At 36.5% G+C, this 20,802-nt stretch overlaps 1 protein-coding gene across 3 annotated transcripts in view; it reads right to left on the reverse strand.

The window, feature by feature from the left end:
- Nucleotides 1-4,102: 4,102 nt before the first annotated feature.
- Nucleotides 4,103-20,802, reverse strand: part of LOC149251431 (endoribonuclease) — a 193,729-nt gene continuing 177,029 nt past the window's right edge. For 2 of the 3 annotated variants that reach the window (XM_089459441.1, XM_089459440.1), the window contains 2 exons: nt 4,611-4,998; nt 4,103-4,470 (listed from right to left, as the gene is read on the reverse strand). In XM_089459441.1, coding sequence (XP_089315567.1) covers nt 4,246-4,470; nt 4,611-4,998 — 613 coding nt within the window. In that variant the 3' untranslated portion in view covers nt 4,103-4,245. Of the gene's footprint in view, nt 4,471-4,610; nt 4,999-20,802 lie in introns of those variants that run through there. The other variant, XR_016266885.1, reaches the window with a different exon arrangement.

The raw sequence follows: 20,802 nt of genomic DNA on the forward strand, positions 1-20,802 counted from the left end.
ATAGGCAAAGGAATCCCATGGAAAATATAACCACTACAATGTAATTTCAACCAACCACCGAAACTCAATATACATTCATTAATAGAGATTTGGTTTTCAGCTATGCACTAAGAATATTTATAATGCATTTTTACAACATAGGGTCATTATAAATCAATGTTCATGACTTCATTCCCATCACATAAATCACATGGTACAATAATATATTAACTAATGAATTATATTTGAAATGGGAATATTGAGATATTACAATGACTTGAGCCTTAATTGATGGTTAGGTTACTTTCTATTTTTGATAAAAATCAGGCTTTTCCTTCTCATTTATAACTCAATCAATTTAGAACTTAATCAACAAATATTTTTCTAGAAAAACATCCCTCCATAAATTTAAGATTTGTAAATACAACTAACTTTTCAATATACAAATGCCCCTACTATTTTAATCTTTCTTTCACATTTTTATTTTAATGTAACTTCTCTCCTATTTTTCATTATTAATTTCAAATTCTTAAATAAACATATCACTTTTAAATACATATATATTATATATAATTATTATTATTTATATATATTACAATTCATTCTATTATAATTATAATTATTATCATTTAATTTCAAACTTCCTAAAGTTGACCTCAAATATTTCTTTTCTCGTATAAAAATCTCATTAATTTTTTTATAATTTTTTATTATTACTCACTTATATATTATATTAGAATGTCAAACAATTTCCATAATTATAACACAAATTTAATCAGAAATCAGTCTTTCAGATTAATCACATCGTTAGGATTAATAACTAATGTAACTAATGTGGTTTATCATCGGGATCGACCTATGTGATTAATCTGAAAGACTACCGATATGATTAATCTGAAAGACTAATTTCTGCATTATAGATCACAAAAGTCTCAGATCTAACAGATTTAACCACTTTAATATCTGTAATCTTTTGTTTTTATTTTTAAAATACTAGATATTTGTTAATCTCTCGACAAAGGGTATAAATTTTTATTTAAATTATGAAACAAATGACATGTTCCTGGACTAATTGTGCTTTAAAATAATGAGGACATGAATAGTTAAAATCTTTTAATTTAGTTATAAGATGTTCCCTGCCTAATTGTGCTTTAACATAATGGAGGGCACAAATGGTTGAACTACAATCATACATACCGTGATATGCTGGTTGGGTTTAACAGCGGAAAACAGCAATTATCTTCACACAACATTTTTCACTGACTGGACAATTTCCAAAATATATAATTTCTGGTCGACCGGAAAGAGGTAATTGAGCTTGAACAAATGAAACTTTGGAGTCACCGCAATTCTACACTGGGATCCCCTGGTTGCATCTAGCAGTGGAAAGCAGCGATTACCTCCTTAAAACATTTTCACTAACTGGGCAATTTCCACTGTAATTTCTGCCGACCCAAAAGAGATAATCGAGTTACCTCATGATGAAGTAAGAAGAACCCTTGATGTAGAAAAGCTGTGGAAGTCGACCAATTTATACCTATAGAATTTAGGTTGGGAACCAATCAATTGTGATCACAAATTACCGTACAAATTATCGTAAAGTCCAGAGGTAAAAAAGTGAACCTTGGATTTCCAGTTTTATCCCGTCCCCATCATGAGACCAAGTTTGCCTGAATTGAGCAAAAGAGTAATCTGGATCTCAGTGGAAAATCTTTCATCGAGGATACTAATACTGAGAACCATTTTCTGGAAAGTGTTGTTGAACAGAAAGTATAATTCTCAATGATAAAGAAAGCAAGACAACAGAAATAAGGTATCTGCATCATTATGGAGACAATCACAGCAAATTACTGTAGGCCAAAAAAGTATGAGGCTGTTGATGAAAGATTTAGTACATGGATCAGATCATGGCAGGTCAAGGAGTGATCTTTGAATGCTCAGTAAGAAGATCCTGGCAAAATGAGCACCCAAACTCTTGGCGTCCAGAATATGGACTGGACGTCATGGATCAAAACAGCACACGAGTTGCCTTCTCTGTTTTGACGGGGAAGCAAAGGGAAACCAGGGTCCAGCTGGTTCCGTGTGAGTCATTTATGACCGCGATAGAAATATTGACTGCAAATCCTCCTGGGATCTTTTGCTGCCCTCAAAAGATTGAAAATTCTGAGCAAGTTAACTGCTGGCAGCATCCAATGCATAGGCGAATCCCAGTAACTAATTGCAGCCTTGGCTCAAATTGCTTTTCCAAAAAAGTTAAAGGACTTCTATACCGATCCAGCACTGCCTTTTGAAACTAACGGATTTTCAAAAGCCGACTACTGACATGTCTACCAAACTACAATGTAGAGGCAGACCCAATGGCTAATGAGGCCATATCAAGCCCAACAGGAGCACTTAGAATTACAATTCTGGAGTGTGAAACAGAAGTTACATTTTCCCCTATTACCAGAAATGCACTCAGATTTCAGCTCAAGTAAGCAGCATGAACCATACAATTCAATTTGTACCTCAAAGGCTTGATGGACCAAGGCCAGGATTTCCAGCAGTCTACCAGCCGAGACACAGCGCCTCAAGGAGAAAGAGTTTCATCCGCCAGTGACAGTATGCCCTCCAACTCGCAGTCCAGAGACAGTTGCCAGAGTGACGTGCATATTCAGCAAGTTATTCACACTTCAGAACTCCACACTGCATCTTAGAAATAAAACCTCTGCGCGTTTTAAATGTTGTTCAGAAATGAACACTCCACATTTTTGTATTCCTCGATTCTGTCAGACACAGGAGGAGATGAAGTGATATGCAATGCTGTATCTCTGAAAAACAGAGGCAAAAATAGATAGACATGTGATATGTATACGGATATGTAAGTCTCTGAAATTTAATGGACTATTGTTTTTGTTAGAAGGAGAATGTCGGATTTTCCCACTGAGCTGTGATCTAGTTGTTAAGATTGGGCATCATCAGCCAAAAGACCTAGGGTCAAAACCTAGTGGCAAGAACTCTGAGTGCATGTGTTGGCTGGGTTCGGCACTCTCAACATAAACGTGGGACGCACTGATGCGGGTGGGGTTCATAGTTCCCCGTCATTTAAAAAAGCATTTCCTCGGAGATAAAAAGAGAACCATGGATGCAACAATATAATAGGGTATAACATAAGGCAGTTCTAGTCAGATATGCAAAGAATGCACATGAAAATAATTCACAAATGTCTCAAATGTATTTGAGGTCTACATTTCAGGAGAAATGAAACGTTGCAGCAGTAATGCAAATTGAAAGCCGAAGGTTAGAAGTAATTTTGCACATGTAAGTGATGATAAAGGCAATATTTATAATCTGTAAACTGAACATATATATCAATACAGGTAACAATCAAAAAAATGAATTGGAAGGATTAAGCATGAGCATGCACATAATATCGAAAACATATATGTAAAATAAAAATGAAGTACAATGCTGATGAGGACATTCAAAGGAAAAAAATATGGACATGCTTGATGTATCTAATGCAACATGCATATATATTAAAAAGGCACAGTATCAAGAAGTAGATTGTACAAATCATGAAACTGTTAAGCATCAAGGAAAGAAGCACAGGAAAATGTTGGTTTTATTCCCTCTGAATCAGAATTCATAAAAGAAATTACATACTCCATGGCAGGCAATACATATAAAGATAGAAATCATACCATGTATGTAGCCTATAGTTGGTGATGGTGATTAGAGTAAATCTTCATCTCACTGGTTTGGTTATATTGATAAATTGGGTTTACAGGCTTTCAGCGATAAACACTAGAACTATACGGAAAATTGACCATTGGCAACAACTGCAGGATTCTTTTCAATAGTGGAAATTTATTGTAACTGGCAGATACCATAGACAAGTTCACAGGCTTCCTCTTCATTATTACCCTTGCAATTTCATAACCATTGTTGTGGAAAATCTCTTACTGCACATAGTAACCTTGGCTGAAGCTCCAGTACATTTGCTAGCTAACTGGTATTATTCTCAAGGACATCTTATAAAGTATGCACTGAACACGCTTGAACTATATACCATACGGCATACACAATTTCATCAGAATTTTGAGATTCTTAACATGAGAAAGATACTCTGGTGATTAGCATATGGTTATTCTGTGGTGAAACTAATAACTGCAAGGCATTTGATCTTTGAACCAATTTTACCTCTTTTTAACAATATATCAGTGCATAGTTTTGATGCACAATTTGGAGATGGAACATATAGAGGGATTAGGGGGAAATGAATAATCAAAAGTGAGATGCAAACAACTCGCATGTAATACAAGCAGTCATTTCTACAGTTCTTCCAATACCGAAGACAGGAATAAAACTGGTTACAGTTGATACAAGAGATATGCCATTTTTAAATAGCGGAGAGCCTCTTTTCAATCCATATAGCTCTGCAGCTTCTGTGAATGTTTCTCTCAATATGTCTACGGGAATATAATTTGCAACAAAGTATACCCTGAAGTTCTGCATATCAGGAAAAAAATTGCAAAAATTAATACGACTGAAGCAATTTGTAAAGTCCTACAAACTTATATGCAAATCAGCACCGGACACTGCCGAAAACAAAATTTCCTTTTTTCACATACATGGAAGCAAAGCCTTACCGACACATCTTCCCAAAGAAGGCAAGCCTTCTGCAGCTTCAGATTAAGAACATGTATGCAATATCTTGCAATGCTTGCTAAGCATCCCTTCTGCTCAATTGTATTAATGTTACTTGAGCAACTAGGAAAAACTTCATCGAGGGTTTGATTGCAGATCTCATAGATTGCATCTGGTGTCATTGTAACTGTACTTGCACAAATCAGACCACATACTTCAAAACTATCACAGCATGACAAAGAAGCCAATCGATCATCACCACAATGCCCACCCTCCTTATTAACTTCAATTTCTACGCTACAGGTTGCTTTGCCGTCAATTTCATCTTCTGAATCAATATCTTCCTCAGAAACAGGGACATAAAGGATTGGTTTGACTTCCACTAGTGCCCTGACAATTGTAAGTCAATGAAGGTTAAGAGAAATTTGGAACATCTAAAGCAGTCTCCAGAATATTGAAGGAACATTTTCACTATTTACTAAAGTTTAGATGGCTAGATTTTGAAAGGTGAAAAACTTCATGAAGAAGAACAAGCTTTCCAATTTTTTTAAAACTGAATGATGTGAGAAATTTGAGAGTTCGATAACAAGTGCTATAATGATGAGTTGGTGAAACTTCATTGAGGGGGTTTATGCAATAGAAAAGAATAGCAAATTAAAATGTAAGGAACTATGACCTTTCAAAGAATTTGTCAATATTATAAAGTATTAATTTGTTTAACAACACAGATCTGAAGGCTTGCTGCATGAAGAAAAACCTAATAGGATTAGAATTGAGAGCTTAGTAAAGTAATAACAATTATGCACTAGTACAATATCAAGAATAGCAATGATTTCAATTTTCCCAATCACCTAGGGAGAAGCATCATATTTGACAAGGGAAGCAAAAAGTTGTGTCTCTAGCCTTGTGTCACAACTTGGATAAGTCAAATTGAATCAGCTCCCTCTCTCTCATGCACATGCGCATCAACACTACCCTCTTTCCATCATCAATTGACCACAAGATGCAGGGAATCTCAATTTCCCAAAGGACCTCACTGGTGTGGATGAAAATAGAAGTTGCTCCAGATTAGCAAGATTAGCATGATGTAAACATCTGACTAGGGAAAATTTTAAGAACCCCCCCAAATTTACATGTATAATAAATGGGCGAATCTCCATGGTATATAGGAAAAATGGAAGGCGATTTTATCAATAATATGATATGTATATATAATTTTTTGGCGAATCTCTCACCAGGGATGGCGAATATTTTACTCAATTATAAAATCTTGTGTTTATTGAATACACAAATGAGATCATCGCATTTCTTTAAAATATCTTTTGAAATCAAAATTACCGAAATTACATATCAATAACCTAGTGGGTGTAAGATAAAATTCACCTGTGCCATTCACAGAAAGCATGAGAAAAAACCTAATACTATATATAAAACCAAGAAAAATTCAAATTCGTCACTTCTAGGGACCTCGTAACCACCCTGCCAATACACAAGTATGTTCATGTTTGCAATTAGAAAAATTACCCAAATTACAATCTGTTTACTCCAGCATATGTTGGAAAGTTATAGAAGGATGACTAGTGTAATCAATCCATTCCTTTTAGCCCTGGATTTGTTTCAGTTTAAAACAGAGGTATATAAATATACTTGTCCAATGTCTATGCTTTAACCATTCACCTTAGGATGTTTTTACAATATAATTTCCTAAGTCTATTTATTATCTTCATTATCATAAAAATTAACCTATATCCATCTTAACTCCACATCTACCACTCTTAGGGGGATGAAATCTATTTATCCCTCTGAGCACTTGGTAAACCCAGAATTAAGATGGATCTAAGATGATAGAATTTCCCATTTAAATAGTCTATGCTCACATGAATACCATGGTATTACCATGGGTCAATACCATGGGTTATCATAAACCTGGAGCTTAAAAAATACTATTAGTAATTTATAAAAATTAATAAAATTAATAGTTGATTTTTATTTTATTTTTTATTTTAACCAAGCTAACATGTTTAACACAATGTTGCACAAAGCGCGATCGGGATTTAATCGGCGCCGGGAAAAAAGCGGAAAAAATCGTTAAAAGCGGGAAAAAAGCGTTTGGCACAAAAATATTCATTTTTTTTCATTTTTTTCAATTTTTTTAATATCTAAACCATCTACAACATAAAATAAATACATTGACACATAAATATGATAAAAAAACTAATATATAAGATGTTTAATATCATTTCTAGCGCTAAAATCACACATAACATTGAATCATGTCCTGAATAGTAAGCCCTGAGTCCCAACTCAGCCTCAAACTATCAACAAAAAATATGATAATGTATCTCATCATGTCATAATGTCATATACAATAAAATGAAAGTCTAATCCTATTGATTTCCTCCAGCTCCTCTCCCTCACCTCTTCTCCTCCTCCTCCGCGCGCAAACAGCAAAATGACATAAAAAAAATCGATTTTCGCCTATTAAAAGCCCGCTGCCCCGTGCCTCTGCGATTTTTTCTGTAAAAATCGCGATTTTTTGGAAAAAATCGCTATAAAAAAAAGTCCGCGATTTTTTGGTATAAAAATCGCGATTTGATCGGGCAGAGGAAAAAATCGCGATTTTCCGATAAAATCGCGATTTTATCGCGATTTTAACAACACTTAACATACATTAAATTACAACATCCATTTTTACTCTTGATCGGATCAAATATTTTTTCACTCTATGCTAGTTTGCATATCACGATATTTGATACCTCTCGGGGGTTAGTAGATCCAGAGTAAAGATGGATCTATGCTGGTTTATATCCCCCATTTAAATAGGCTACATTCCAGGTGAATACCATGGGTCAATACCATGTGCCATTTTTATTTTTATTAATATTAATATTAGGGTTAATAATGTTTTTTTGCATGGTATTAATAACAATCTAGTCCATGGTATTTGTCTCATAGTATTTTGCCCATAGGTTTCACCTAAATATAACGCATTTTTTAGTGTTCGTAAATATAAGGTGACTTATGGAGTAAATATAAAAAATGTTTTATTTGTTTACCATACCTCTCGTTTATTTATATTTTTATTAATTTACCATACCTCTTTTACAAATATGGTATTTGGCCCATAGGATTCACTTAAATAAAACCTCTTTCTTGAGCCTTCATAAATAGAACGAGGGTTATGGACTAAATATAAAAAGAGGTTTTATTTATATACCATGCGTCTAGTTTATTTATATTTTTATTTATTTACCATACCTTTTGAGTAAGTATAAAAAGACGTTTTATTTATTTACCATATCTCCACTTTACTTATATTTTTATTTGTTTACACCCTTGCATGTATATAAGGTGACTTATGGAGTAAATATAAAAAATGTTTTATTTATTTACCATACCTCTCATTTATTTATATTTTTATTAATTTACCATACCTCTTTTATAAATATGGTATTTGGGCCTTTGGCCCATAGGATTCACTTAAATAAAACCTATTCTTGAAAATGGGCGAATGGATTCACTTAAATAAAACCTACTCTTGAAAATGGGGGAATGGAAGGTTGTAACTCCTAATTTCAAGGGCTAAATTTACCTTTTTTACCCTCTCCCTTAAAATAAGGTGGGCTATTTGAGGTGATTTGTAAAAATGTACTATGATACAAAATATTCGCCCACTAAAAATTTAAAACCCCTTAATTTCGCCAAAGAGCGAACATTCGCCCCTAAAATTTTCTATGAATCTGACTTAAGTAACCGGATTCGTTCTAGAAGGTCCACGAATCCGAATCTGTCGTGTCAGACACGATTTGCTGCAAAATCGTGTCCAAAATTTATGACACGTCGAATCCGAAGTGGACACGTCGAATCCCTCTGCGTGTCACGAAATTCAGAATCGTGTCCCGATTTTAGGCATCATGTCCTGTTTCCAGGACTCGTTTTGGCGGAAAAGTCACCTGCGCGGGTTACAAAAGCACGCATTTGTTCATTACAGCCACAGTGTTTATCATTTGGCAAGCGTTTTTGGAGTTGTTGGCAAGTGAAGAAGGGTTTGGAGCAAGGAGTTAAGGGAGTAGAGCGTTCGGCAAAGAGATTCAAGCACTAGGTAAGTGCATTTCACCTCCATTTTTTTGCATTTCTTATTCTATTACAGTAGTTTGTATATGATTTTTTGTTTACAAATTTGTGCATGTTTTGTTCATTTCTTTTACAGTATTCATGGCTCAATCAAAGGCAGCAGTTAGGGGGCAAAAGAAGGGCAAGAATGTCATGGGTGGAGATGCCCCTCTTCCTTCAATATCATCAGAGTCTGTTGCAAGTAATGTTGAGGGAAGAGGAGGACCTAAAGACTCTAAAGACAATGATAAATATCCATTGTGGAAATATGTCACAAGAGAGGATGGGCCAAACACCAAGGGAAAGGGAGGAGGCAATGTGCAATGGAAATGCAACTTTTGTCACATTTCTTTCAAAAGCACATATTACCGTGTGAAATCACATTTGTTGGCTTTACCAGGTTGTGGGATTGGAGCTTGTAAAGTTGTTTCTTTACAAAAGAGAAAAGAATTGGAAAAGGAGTCCAATGTTGGTATGGAACATGTGGCTTCAAAATCAAGAAAACCCAAGAATGAAGACCCCCTTTCATTTTTGAGGAAAGCCACCACCAAATTTCCATTTGAGAGTTCTACTTCTACTGGGGGACAAGCATCAAAAAGAAGAGCACTTGGTCCAATGGACAAGATTTTCCAAAAAGAGAGACGGGAAGAGCTTGATCTCACCATTACCTTCTTCTTCTATCAAAACTTCATATCATTTAATGTTGCACGCTCACCTCTATTTATTGAGATGTGTCGAGCTCTAACTCAAGGGGGTATGTGCCTCCTGGGTCAGAGAAGCTGAGAACCACATTGTTGACGAAGGCAAAAAAAGAGGTGCAAAAAATGCTTGAGCCTATTGTAGTATCATGGCCAACATCTGGGGTTAGCATTGTTTCTGATGGATGGACAAATCCAGCACAACACCCAATCATCAACTTCATGGTGTCTTCCTTGAGTGGTCAAGTTTTCATGAAAGCAGTGGATACACTTGGCGAATACAAGGATGCACAATTTATTGGTGAGTTATTTATTAAAGTTATTGAAGATGTCGGTGTTGATTCTTGTGTGCAAATCATTACAGATAAAGCACCTGTTTGCAAGGCTGCTGGCATGATTGTGGAAGCTAAATATCCACAAGTGTTTTGGACACCTTGCATTGTCCATTCATTGAACTTAGCACTGAAATCCATTGCTTCTTATGTGCTTTGGATTGGAAGCATTATTGAGGATGCAAGACATATCCGTAACTTTGTGCAAAATCATACAAATGCCCTCACTATCTACAAGGGGTACACCAATCTATCATTGTTGAAGATTGTTGATACACAGTTTGCATCTTCATTCATGATGTTGAAGAGGTCGAGGGAGGTCAAGACCGCTCTTGGGTCCATGGTTATTTCTGAGTTTTGGTCTTTTTGGAGAAAGACAGATCAGGTAGTCTCTAAAAGAGTGAAGGACATAGTGCTAGATGATGCTTGGTGTGAGAGGGTAGATCCAATTATTCGGATCATGGACCCTATCATTTCTTTGCTTTGATTTGCAGATACAGACAAACCCATCCTAGGAGAGGTTTACGAAGGATGGGATTCCATGATTGAGTCTGTGAGGAGCATTATTCTACAAAGTGAGTGCCCCGAGTATGAGACATCACCAAAGGCCTTTTGTGATACCATACATGATATTCTTGTCAGCAGATGGGACAAGAATTGTACACCTTTACATTGTTTGGCTCACTCATTGAACCCCAAATACTACAGCCACGAGTGGCTGAATGGTGGACCTTCCCGCAGATTCCCTCCTCACATGGATGGTGAAATCTCACAGGGGAGGAAAGAGGCATTCAGGCAGATTTTTCAGGATAGTGCATTGCTCGCTGAGGTGGAGGATGCCTTTGCAGAGTTTTCCACTGGCAGTGGTCGATTTGGAGGTTATGATGTGATTAGAGACAGGGGGGCTAAGAAGGCCTATTCTTGGAGGGAAAATCATGGGGCAGTTAGCCATGAAGCTCCTCCCTCAGGTGACTTCATCCTCTTGTTGTGAGAGGAATTGGAGCACATATGGGAATTTGTATAGTGTGAAGAAGAGCAGGCTTGAGCAGTCCAGGGCAAAGACAATAGTGTATGTGCACACCAACCTTCGTCTTATTTACAGGCAGAGGGAAGAGTGGTTGAGGGGAAAGACAAAGATGTGGGATGTCTTTCCTGATGATATGGGTCTAGACACCAGTGTTGAGTTGGCATTGGCCAACATGGATCTCAATGATCAAGTGTTATAGCCTGTTAGATTTGATGACTTAGAGGGGTCAACCTCCACACCAGCAGATGCAGATGCGCCTATGGATACAGGGGAGGAGGAGGATGCAGAGGAGAGCAGTGGGGACCATGATGATGAGGACATTGATGCTGATTGATGCCTTGAGGCTTGTATACCTGTAGTTGTTTTATATTTTCTATTTTTATTTGCCATTGGCATTGCACCAGCACTGCCTATGTAACACATTTTGATTTGATGACTTAATGAGAAAACTACAGTTGTTAGTGTGTTTATCTTACTATCTTGTAGTTGTAATTGTCTTTCAGTTATGAATTATGAATCATGATTTAATAGATTTATGTGACCAGTACCACTGACATGTATTTGAATTTTTATGTACTATGCATGCTAATAGCTATAGATGAATATCTATGTTTGAAATCAATAAATTTGTATCATTAATTAAAATTTGTGTAAGAAATATCTAATTTTTAATATATATATATATATATATATATATTAATAAAATAATATATAACGAATCCTACGTGTCCTGTTCCGGGGGGTCAACGTGTCCGAATCCGACACCACGAATCCTGAATCCTACGAATCCCGAATCCCCGTGTCAGGTGACTTAGCATCTGACAAAACAATCCTCTTTATATGAACTTAGTTTCGTCCTACAACTGAACAAATAAAATTGATCCTACTCACAAGAACTAAACCCTGTAATACCTATAACACAACAATCTTTGAACGTATGCATCTTTATCATTAATGATTACACCCTGATGATGAAAATGGATCTACCAAAACAATGAATATTGTGCAAATCAAGAAGCTAAGCAAGGTAGTCAAACTCTTATGAAAGTAAAAAAACAACCAATATACAAAGGATATCCTTGATGTCAGTTGAAAGCATTTAAGAACTACCTTCATATTCCCTTTCATATTGTTTTAGCAGAAATCTTGAAGGTGAAGAAGCCTAGGAAAGGAAGAGGGAAGCTTTATCCGCATAACAAAGGAACTCAATGAAGAGAAAGAAGAAAGAGGTAGAAAATATATATCAATGTTCACAGGTAACAAAAAGTCCTAATCATCGAAGGGGTCTTGGATAGACGGTGATCGGGTGCACTATTAAGGCATTCCTAGATGTTAAGTCACTGATTCAATTCCCCGCCCTATTCGGGTGTTATTGTTGGACATGATCATGATGTAGCCTCACCGTTGCTGAACTTACAAAAAAAAACAGAGGTCCTAATTGAACTGGTATGATTTTAGTTTAGCAAATGAATGAGGAAAACTGACTTCTTGGCTATTCACTAGAACATCTTGTAAGATTAAGACAAATAAACCCTGTAATAGCTAACCATGTTTTATTTTATCACTAGTAACATGGCAATAGCACATGTTTTTTATAATATTATATACATGTGGGATCTGACTATCACACATAGTTCATGGACTATCTTGGTAACATGGACACCAAATTGGTGTTAATGGTAACTACCAAACCCACTTCTATGCTCCTTTTTCTAAAATTGTACTAGGCACTAACCTAGGGATTTTAAATTGCATTGCCCATATTGTCAGATATCAAAGTAATAGAAATCTAGCTACTATTAGAGAGAAAGCATGCCCATTGAACATAAAATTCTATGGGATTAATCATTACTCTTTCCTTATTGGTATGGACCATGGAGACACTAATTTAAGACAAATTGTGTCAATAGCTACATGATGAAGTATGCAATCAAAAATGAACCATCTTCTAGTAACAGATAATGATTACAAAAGACAACTAAGAAGAAATACAGTTATTTCAATAATGAGATGAGATGATGTCTCATTAAACTGTCTTGGATATTCCAATGGACTGTTAAAATTGTAGCTCGAATAGGTGTCTCTACATAGGCCTTGTGTCTAGTCATGCAGAAGATATCTTGAAAATTTACTGATTTTGGCATTTTTTAATTCTTCCCAAGTCCCAACTTAGGAAAATCATGAAAATTAATTTGATTAGTCATTATTGGCTTTGTAACTTAGGTTTCTAAAGTTTATAACTTTGGAAATTAATATTTCCATTTGAAAAAATCAGTGTTGTGAACATCACAATCTGGATTAAATCAACGAGGGTTCGAAATCGGAAAAAATCGGGAAAAATATTTTTTTCAATTTTTTTAATATCTAAAACATTCACAACATAAAATAAATGCATTGACACATAAATCTGAAAAAAGAACTAACATATAAGATGTGTAATATCATTTTTGTTGAAGGAAATGTAACTAGGTTCAGTCTTCATAAATGTACTTTTGATATTTGTATTTATTCAAGAAAAGAAATATTATTTTTATAATATATGTCAATGAGTTTCTTGCTCGTTGAAGTACGTCTAACACATGTTAAAGTGCTATAGGTGAGTCAAAGAGTCAAAAGAATTATGTTGACGGCCTTAAGGGTATGTTACATTATGTATATCTATGTATAAGAGTCAAAGAAGACACCTCCAAGCAAAGTCAAGTCTCCTAGCAGAGACACCATCAAAAGAAGCAATGGGACCATTAAAAGCACCCATCAAAGCAAAGGAAGTCAAGTCAGCCTCAAGGCAGCAAGTCGGCCTACAAGTCGGCCTAAAGGAGGGACAGTCCTCTATATATAGAGGTTGTCCACTCCCTCAAACGACAAGCAACTCACTCTGAAATTAGTGAAGATAGAGGACCGAAAAAGAAGTCGAGAAAGGGACAAAGAAGGAGCCTCTAGTGCAGCGAAGAAGCAAGAAGGAAGAGCGAAGGTTTTGGGACTGTTTTAGGGCCAATACCAACCACACGTGCGAAGAAAAGGAAGGGCTATCTGCGGTTAGGACAGCAGCAAGTCACCTCCCAACATACCTCATCATTTGGGCTACAAACTAGGCCTACTAGGCCTCCTATCCAAGCGAAGAAGGAAGGACCTCAAGCAAAGGAAAGAGGAGCCATATAACATCAACAAGACCTCTCACACGTATGAGAATTAGGGCTGTAGTGCTGTCACACAAAGCCTACAACTATACATCAAGAAGGAACTATGTTGGTCAAGAGAAGGAAGGAGAATCCTTAGGTGAAGGATCTCACTAAGTACAAAAGATAAGTGTCTCTTCTGGAAGGACTACTAACAGTGGAAGGAAGAACGAAGTGCCGGAAGTAGGATGAAGTGCCAAGGAACGAAGCGCCGGAAGGAGGATGAAGTGCCGAGGAACGAAGTGAAGAGAAAAGGAAGGACTTGAATTGTGCTTGGAAGATCTTCTAGTCAAGGGTCTAGGGTTTGGCATTGATCAAGAAAGAAGCTTCAATAAGAGAAAACTTACCGAAGGGTTTTCCTCCCAAGAGAACAGAGGTTTTGGCCCTAACAGAGAGTCAATATCTTGTGTTCTTGTTTTATGTTTTTGATCGCAGTTTGATGAAGTACACACACATGTATTAATAAGAGAAAAAGAAGATTAAGTTAACAAAAACAAATTGTAAAAAGGCTTCACAAATTGTTATATAGTCCCGAAGAATCACTCTACATCTCATTTCCCTAGATTCTTCAACAATTTTTAGTGCTACATCACACATAACAGTGAATCATGTTCTGAATACTAAGTCCTGAGTCCCAACTCAACCTCAAAATATCAACAAAAAATATAATAATGTATCTCATATGATGAGTCATAATGTCATATACAATGAAATGAACCAAATAACTAATACTATTGATTTCCTTTGCCCTCTTGCGATAAAATGCAACATCTTTCCCTCTAGATGTAGATGGCGGTAGAGTTGGCAGTGGACTCTGTTGTGCTCTAGAAGTTGAAGAACTAGGAGCTATAGGAGGTAGACCACCTCCTCTACTAGTGATAGGGATAGGTGGTGCCACTTCCTCCTCATGTTGCTCCTCCTCCTCCTCCACTACCTCTTCCTCTAACCCTCCATGCAACAGTGGTGTCAATCCCATCCAATGAGATGGCCTCCACATCAGGTGTCATCTCAAGTTGCCTCACCCACAATCGAATATTGTAGTAGACATAGACCATGTCATTAAGTCGCTAGGACTCCAACCTGTACAAAGGTCATAAATTAATAAATTATAAATAATAAAATAATAATTATAAAAAATAATTATTTAATGAATTCAAAAAATTAATTGGAAATTTGGAATATTTTAACCTGTTGCACTTATTGGTGTGTATTTTTCAAATACACTCCAGTTGCGCTCACATCCCGAGGCGCTACATGTTTGGATGAGCACTCGAATGGAAAGCTTTCGAAGATTGGGTACTCTACCACCATAGCTTCTCCACCATGCATCTACAACAAATAAGATAAACATAAGAAAACAATTGAAAGTTGAAAGTCGAAGCAAAGTATGAACTTGAAGAGACAATGAAATTTTAAACAAACTAAAGCTTACCTGCCATTTTAGTCTTCCTTTCCACAACAGCCATGTCAAAGCAAAATGTACCACCTGCCATCCTGTATATCTCCATTTCTTTGGAGATTTTCGCACATTCTGCTAGAGATGGCACCATCCTCTAAACACAAGTGAGGAATCCATCCATGACCTCAACATCAAATAAGAAACCACAGGTGTAAGAAAATGCAAGGTTCAGGTAGTTCCCTGCAGCATGAATGGGACGATGGAGTGTATTGTTCCATCGCTCATCAATCACTTCCCATAGGAGTTGTTGTTTCTCAAATCTCTCATCCTACTTATCATCATAGTAGGCTTGAATGGATTCTTTGGCCCTATCCATGGCCTCATACAAGTAGCCCATAGTGGGCTTGTCTCCATCAGCTAATTGAAGAACCTTTACCAAAGGTTTAGTAATGCTACACACCTCCTACACTTCCGCCCAGAAGCTTTCCTGGTATGAAACTAACTTACATATGGTTTCTCCCTCTAGTTTATAGCTAAATGCCAAAGCAGAGAAACATTATCTTCACATCCCACATAGAATTCAAAAGGGATTGAAGAGATATGAAATTGGTAGAAAATTGTGTAATGGCAAGGGACACCAACTCCTTGTTGTTGGTGAATGTTCTCTTCAAATGAAGCACAGATGCATGATTATATATAAGTTTTGTAATGTTTTTTGATGACTCAACAATATCCTTGACAAAAGGAATTTTTCCTATGTCCTCCAACATCAAATCAATGCAATGTGCAACACAAAGTGTCCAAAATAAGGTAGGATGCCTCTCCATAAGCATCTTGCCAGCAACAACATAATTTGCAGCATTGTCCGTTATGACTTGGACAACATGTTGTGGACCCACCTCCTGAATGAACACATCCAACAAATCACATAATAACCGTGCATCTTTGATATGTGCAGATGCATCAACAGATTTCATAAACATTGTCCCCTTGGGACAATTAACCAAGAAGTTAATAAGGCTTCTACCCTTTTGATCGGTCCAACCATCTGACATCACAGTGCATCCTGTGTGTGCCCATGATGCCCTAAACTCCTCCAATCTCTTAGTGCAGTCAACCTTTTCATTTTGAAGAATGTGCCCTCTAAAGTCATCATATGAAGGGACTTTGTACCCTGGGCCAACAATAGCAATAGCATCAACTGCAGGCTGGAAAAATGGATTGTTCCTTGCAACGCTGAAAGGAATATCACTCCAAAGAAAAAACTTGCCCAACAACTTGTCAACTTTTTCCTTCTCCCCTTTTTTAATAACTGAAGAGATAGATGGTTGTGCACCAGGGATGGTTCTAGAAACAAAAAATGATGAGGTAGCTACAAGGTTGCCTGTAGATGCTGATGGTGAAATAGAACCAGTAACACTCTCATGTTCACCTTGCAATCCTGAAACTCTACTCCCTGTTAGTTGACTCTTCAGAATTGACTTGGACAATTTGGTTTGCTCTATTTCTTCCAATGCTTTGAGGGTTGTTTGGATGATTTCTGGATTTGTATTTGTGCAAGGCCCTATCTCATGTCCAGGAACTTGTGCAAAGTGATACTTCAATCTGTATACCCCCTATCATATGATGCCCACATAACTTGCAAGTCAAATTTGATCTGTCAAACCCTCCATCAGGTTCACCAAATTCCCACAGAGGGTCCAATTTCCTTGGCATGTTTGTAACTTTGTTGAACTCTTGAGTTTTAATGTAAGATGAAGTTTGAAGTTTGAAGTTGAACCTAGGGCACAAGAAGAATTGCAAGTTAAAAAAATAAAATTAAAATTTACATACAACATATTGAATTTTTGACCCAAAAAAACCCTCAACTCAATGCAACAATAATGGAAAAAAATACACATTCAAACCTAAGCAAAAATGATGGAAAAAAAACTAGGGCACAAGAAGAAATTAAACAAATAAATCTAACAATCAAGTTTTTGCATTTTTTACCAAAATAAACCCTCTCCACTATATGCAACAAAAATGATAGAAGGAAGAAAAAAAAAAAAACAAACAAACAAACAAAAACAAAAAAATCAAATCCAAACAAAAATGATACAAAAAAAAAACACACACACAATCAAATCCAAACAAAAATCATGCAAAATAAATGGGTGATAGAAACCCAAGAGAAAATAAAATAAAAATAAAAATAAATAAAAAACAAATTTGATGCCCATACCTGAAAACCATGCTTCGCTGAAGAAATTTGGTCCAAACTTGATTTTTTTTGCTTGGGATGCTAAATTCCTTCACTTTTCTCCTCCCTTGCCCTTGTAGATGAGTTCTCCTCCTCCTTAGCTCTCACTCTTGTCCTCTATCTGAAAAAAATGAGGAAAAAAAACCAAAAAACTTTTTTCTAAGTTGTTGTTCCAAGCCCCCATGATTTTTTCAGGTTGGATCGTGATTTTTTGAAAGAATCACGATTTAATTGTGATGTTCGCATCACTGGGAAAAATCAAAGAAAGTGATAAGATCAAATTATGGCATTTGATCTTTGAAGATCTCATGGAGGAAATAGGGTTATGAGAGAAATTATACATTGTTAGAATGAGATGGTGAAGGACAGATTGAGTGAGAAAAAAGGGTCAATTTGAGTGAAAAGAAGGAAGGTTGAGCAACTGAGAGAAAGGACTGTCTTGTTCAAAGAAAAAGAGGTCGCACTGAGAAACGTGAAAGGGGATGAACCCAAGGTCATGTTTGGACAAGAGAAAGCCTGAGTTTCCTGTTGGAGGAGAGGCCAAACCCTAGGTCGTGTTTAGAGTCTGGACGAGAGAGCCTGAGTTTCTTGTTGGAGGAGAGGCCAAACCCTAGGTCGTGTTTAGAGTCTGGACAAAAGAGAACCTGAGTTTCCTACTAGAGGAGAGGTTGAACCTTGGGCCGAGATCCGTTGAAGAAAAGGAATAGTACTCTGTTGGAGAGAGACCATACTTCAGGCTGTACCATTACGAAGGAGGACTCCCTGCTAGTTGACTCTTCAGAATTGACTTGGACAATTTGGTTTGCTCTATTTCTTCCAATGCTCTGAAGGTTGTTCAGATGATTTCTGGATTTGTATTTGTGCAAGGCCCTACCTCATATCCAGAAACTTGTGCAAGGTGATACTTCAATCTGTATACCCCCGTCATATGATGCCCACATAACTTGCAAGTCATACTTGATTTGTCAAACCCTCCATCAGGGTCACCAAATTCCCACAGAGGGTCCAATTTCCTTAGCATGTTTGTAACTTTGTTGAACTCTTGAGTTGTAATGTAAGATGAAGTTTGAAGTTGAACCTAGAGAACAAGAAGAATTGCAAGTTAAAAAAATAAAATTAATATTTACATACAACATATTGAATTTTTGACCAAAAAAAACCCTCACTCAATGCAACAGTAATGGCAAAAAATACACATTCAAACCCAAGCAAAAAAGATGGAAAAAAAACTAGGGCACAAGAAGAAATTAAACAAATAAATGTAACAATCAAGTTTTTGCATTTTTTACCAAAATAAACCCTCTCCACTATATGTAACAAAAATGAAAAAAAACACAACCAAATCCAAACAAAAATCATACAAAATAAATGGGTGATAAAAACCCAAGGATACAAAAAAAAAAAAAAAAAAAAAAAACCAAATTTGATGCCCATACCTGAAAACCACGCTTTACTAAAGAAATCAAACTTGATTTTGATTTTTGCTTGGAATGCTAAACTCCTTCACGTTTCTCTTATCTTGCCCTTGTAGATGAGTTCTCCTCCTCCTTAGCTCTCACTCTTGTCCTCTATCTAAAAAAATGAGGAAAAAAACCAAAAATCTCTTTTCTAAGTCGTTGTTCCATGCCCCCACGATTTTTTCGAGTTGGATCATTATTTTTTGAAAGAATCACAATTTAATTGCGATGTTCGCATCACTGGGAAAAAATCAAAGACGGTGATAAGATCAAATTATGGCATTTGATCTTCTTTGAAGATCTCATGGAGGAAATAGGGTTATGAGAGAAATTATACATTGTTAGAATGAGAAGGTGAAGGACAGATTGAGTGAGAGAAAAAAGGGTCAATTTGAGTGAAAAGAAGGAAGGTTGAGCAACTAAGAGAAGGGACTGTCTTGTTTAAAGAAAGAGAGGTCGTATTGAGCAACGTGAAAGGGGTTGAACCCAAGGTCATGTTTGGACGAGAGAGAGCTTGAGTTTCCTATTGGAGGAGAGGCCAAACCCGAGGTCGTGTTTGGAGTCTGGACGAAAGAGAGCCTGAGTTTCCTACTAGAGGAGACGTCAAACCTTGGGCCGAGATCCGTTGAAGAAAAGGAATAGTACTCTGTTGGAGAGAGACCATACTTCAGGCCGTACCATTACGAAGGAGAGAAGGCTGATTTATGTGGTTGTTCTTGGTTGTACATTCTCTAGATTTGTTGTTGTAATGATTTTCTAAGTGTCTTCTCTGAAGCCTAATAAAACCCTTCTTTGTTGGTTTTTCCTTACACTAGGGTTTTCCAAGGTAAAAGTTGTGTAAAAGTTTGTGCTTGGATTTATTGTTTTCCTTGTGCATAATTTGTTAGAATCTTAGTTGTGTTAATTGTGCGTAGATTTCATATTTGAGATTTCTGGGTTTTTAGTAAAATAAAATTATGGGAAATCAAAATTTACTGGTACGTTAATCATTTTGTTGGGCGTATAGAAAACTAACAAACAATGCTACTGTAAAAGACAATGAAACTATACTCTATTTTGTGGTGGTTATTTATGATTAAGGTATGATATTAGAAGTATATAGCATGGGGTTGGCAAGTAACCACGAAGATGACATTTACATCCATAGATTATTGCATAAGATAACCATATCATCTACCATAATGTTGAACCAGGGTCATCGAAATCCATATTGCTCATGACGAAAGTCTTCACGATTTGTATTAGGCTTGATCATGCTAAAAAGTGTCTTTAATGACACAATCAAATTTGTTAGGTAGAAGAGGACCAGCTAAAATAAAGGTTTTTGATGGGATGACTTCCAATGTTGAGAACACAAAAAGAAAATCAACAACATTAGTCACAATGGTAGTAGCCCCACTTCGACAAAGATGGAAACAATGAATTAGTAGAATCATCATCATCCAACATTGACAACTCTAAGTAGGAACTGTCATCAATAAACAAGGTATCACTGGAAGGAGAGGGATCACAATCAACAGAAAGCCCATTAGTATGTTGCACATCTAGAGAGGACCCATCACTATCCTGCACATCCGGAAAAAGCTCATAGCTGGACTACTCGTGAAAAGAAGGCTCATCATTGAATTGATCACTAGGATGCATATCCTCGTCAAAGAGGGAAAGGCTAAAAGAGAGCTCAGGAATGGGAGATGAGCTAGTTGAACAAGTAGGACCATATGTCCCTGTTACCGCTAATATACGCAGAGTT

This window comes from Pinus tabuliformis, chromosome 7, assembly GCF_031772625.1.
Source record: "Pinus tabuliformis cultivar Carrire ecotype Pingquan chromosome 7, CPIR1, whole genome shotgun sequence".
Taxonomy (NCBI): Eukaryota; Viridiplantae; Streptophyta; class Pinopsida; order Pinales; family Pinaceae; genus Pinus; species Pinus tabuliformis.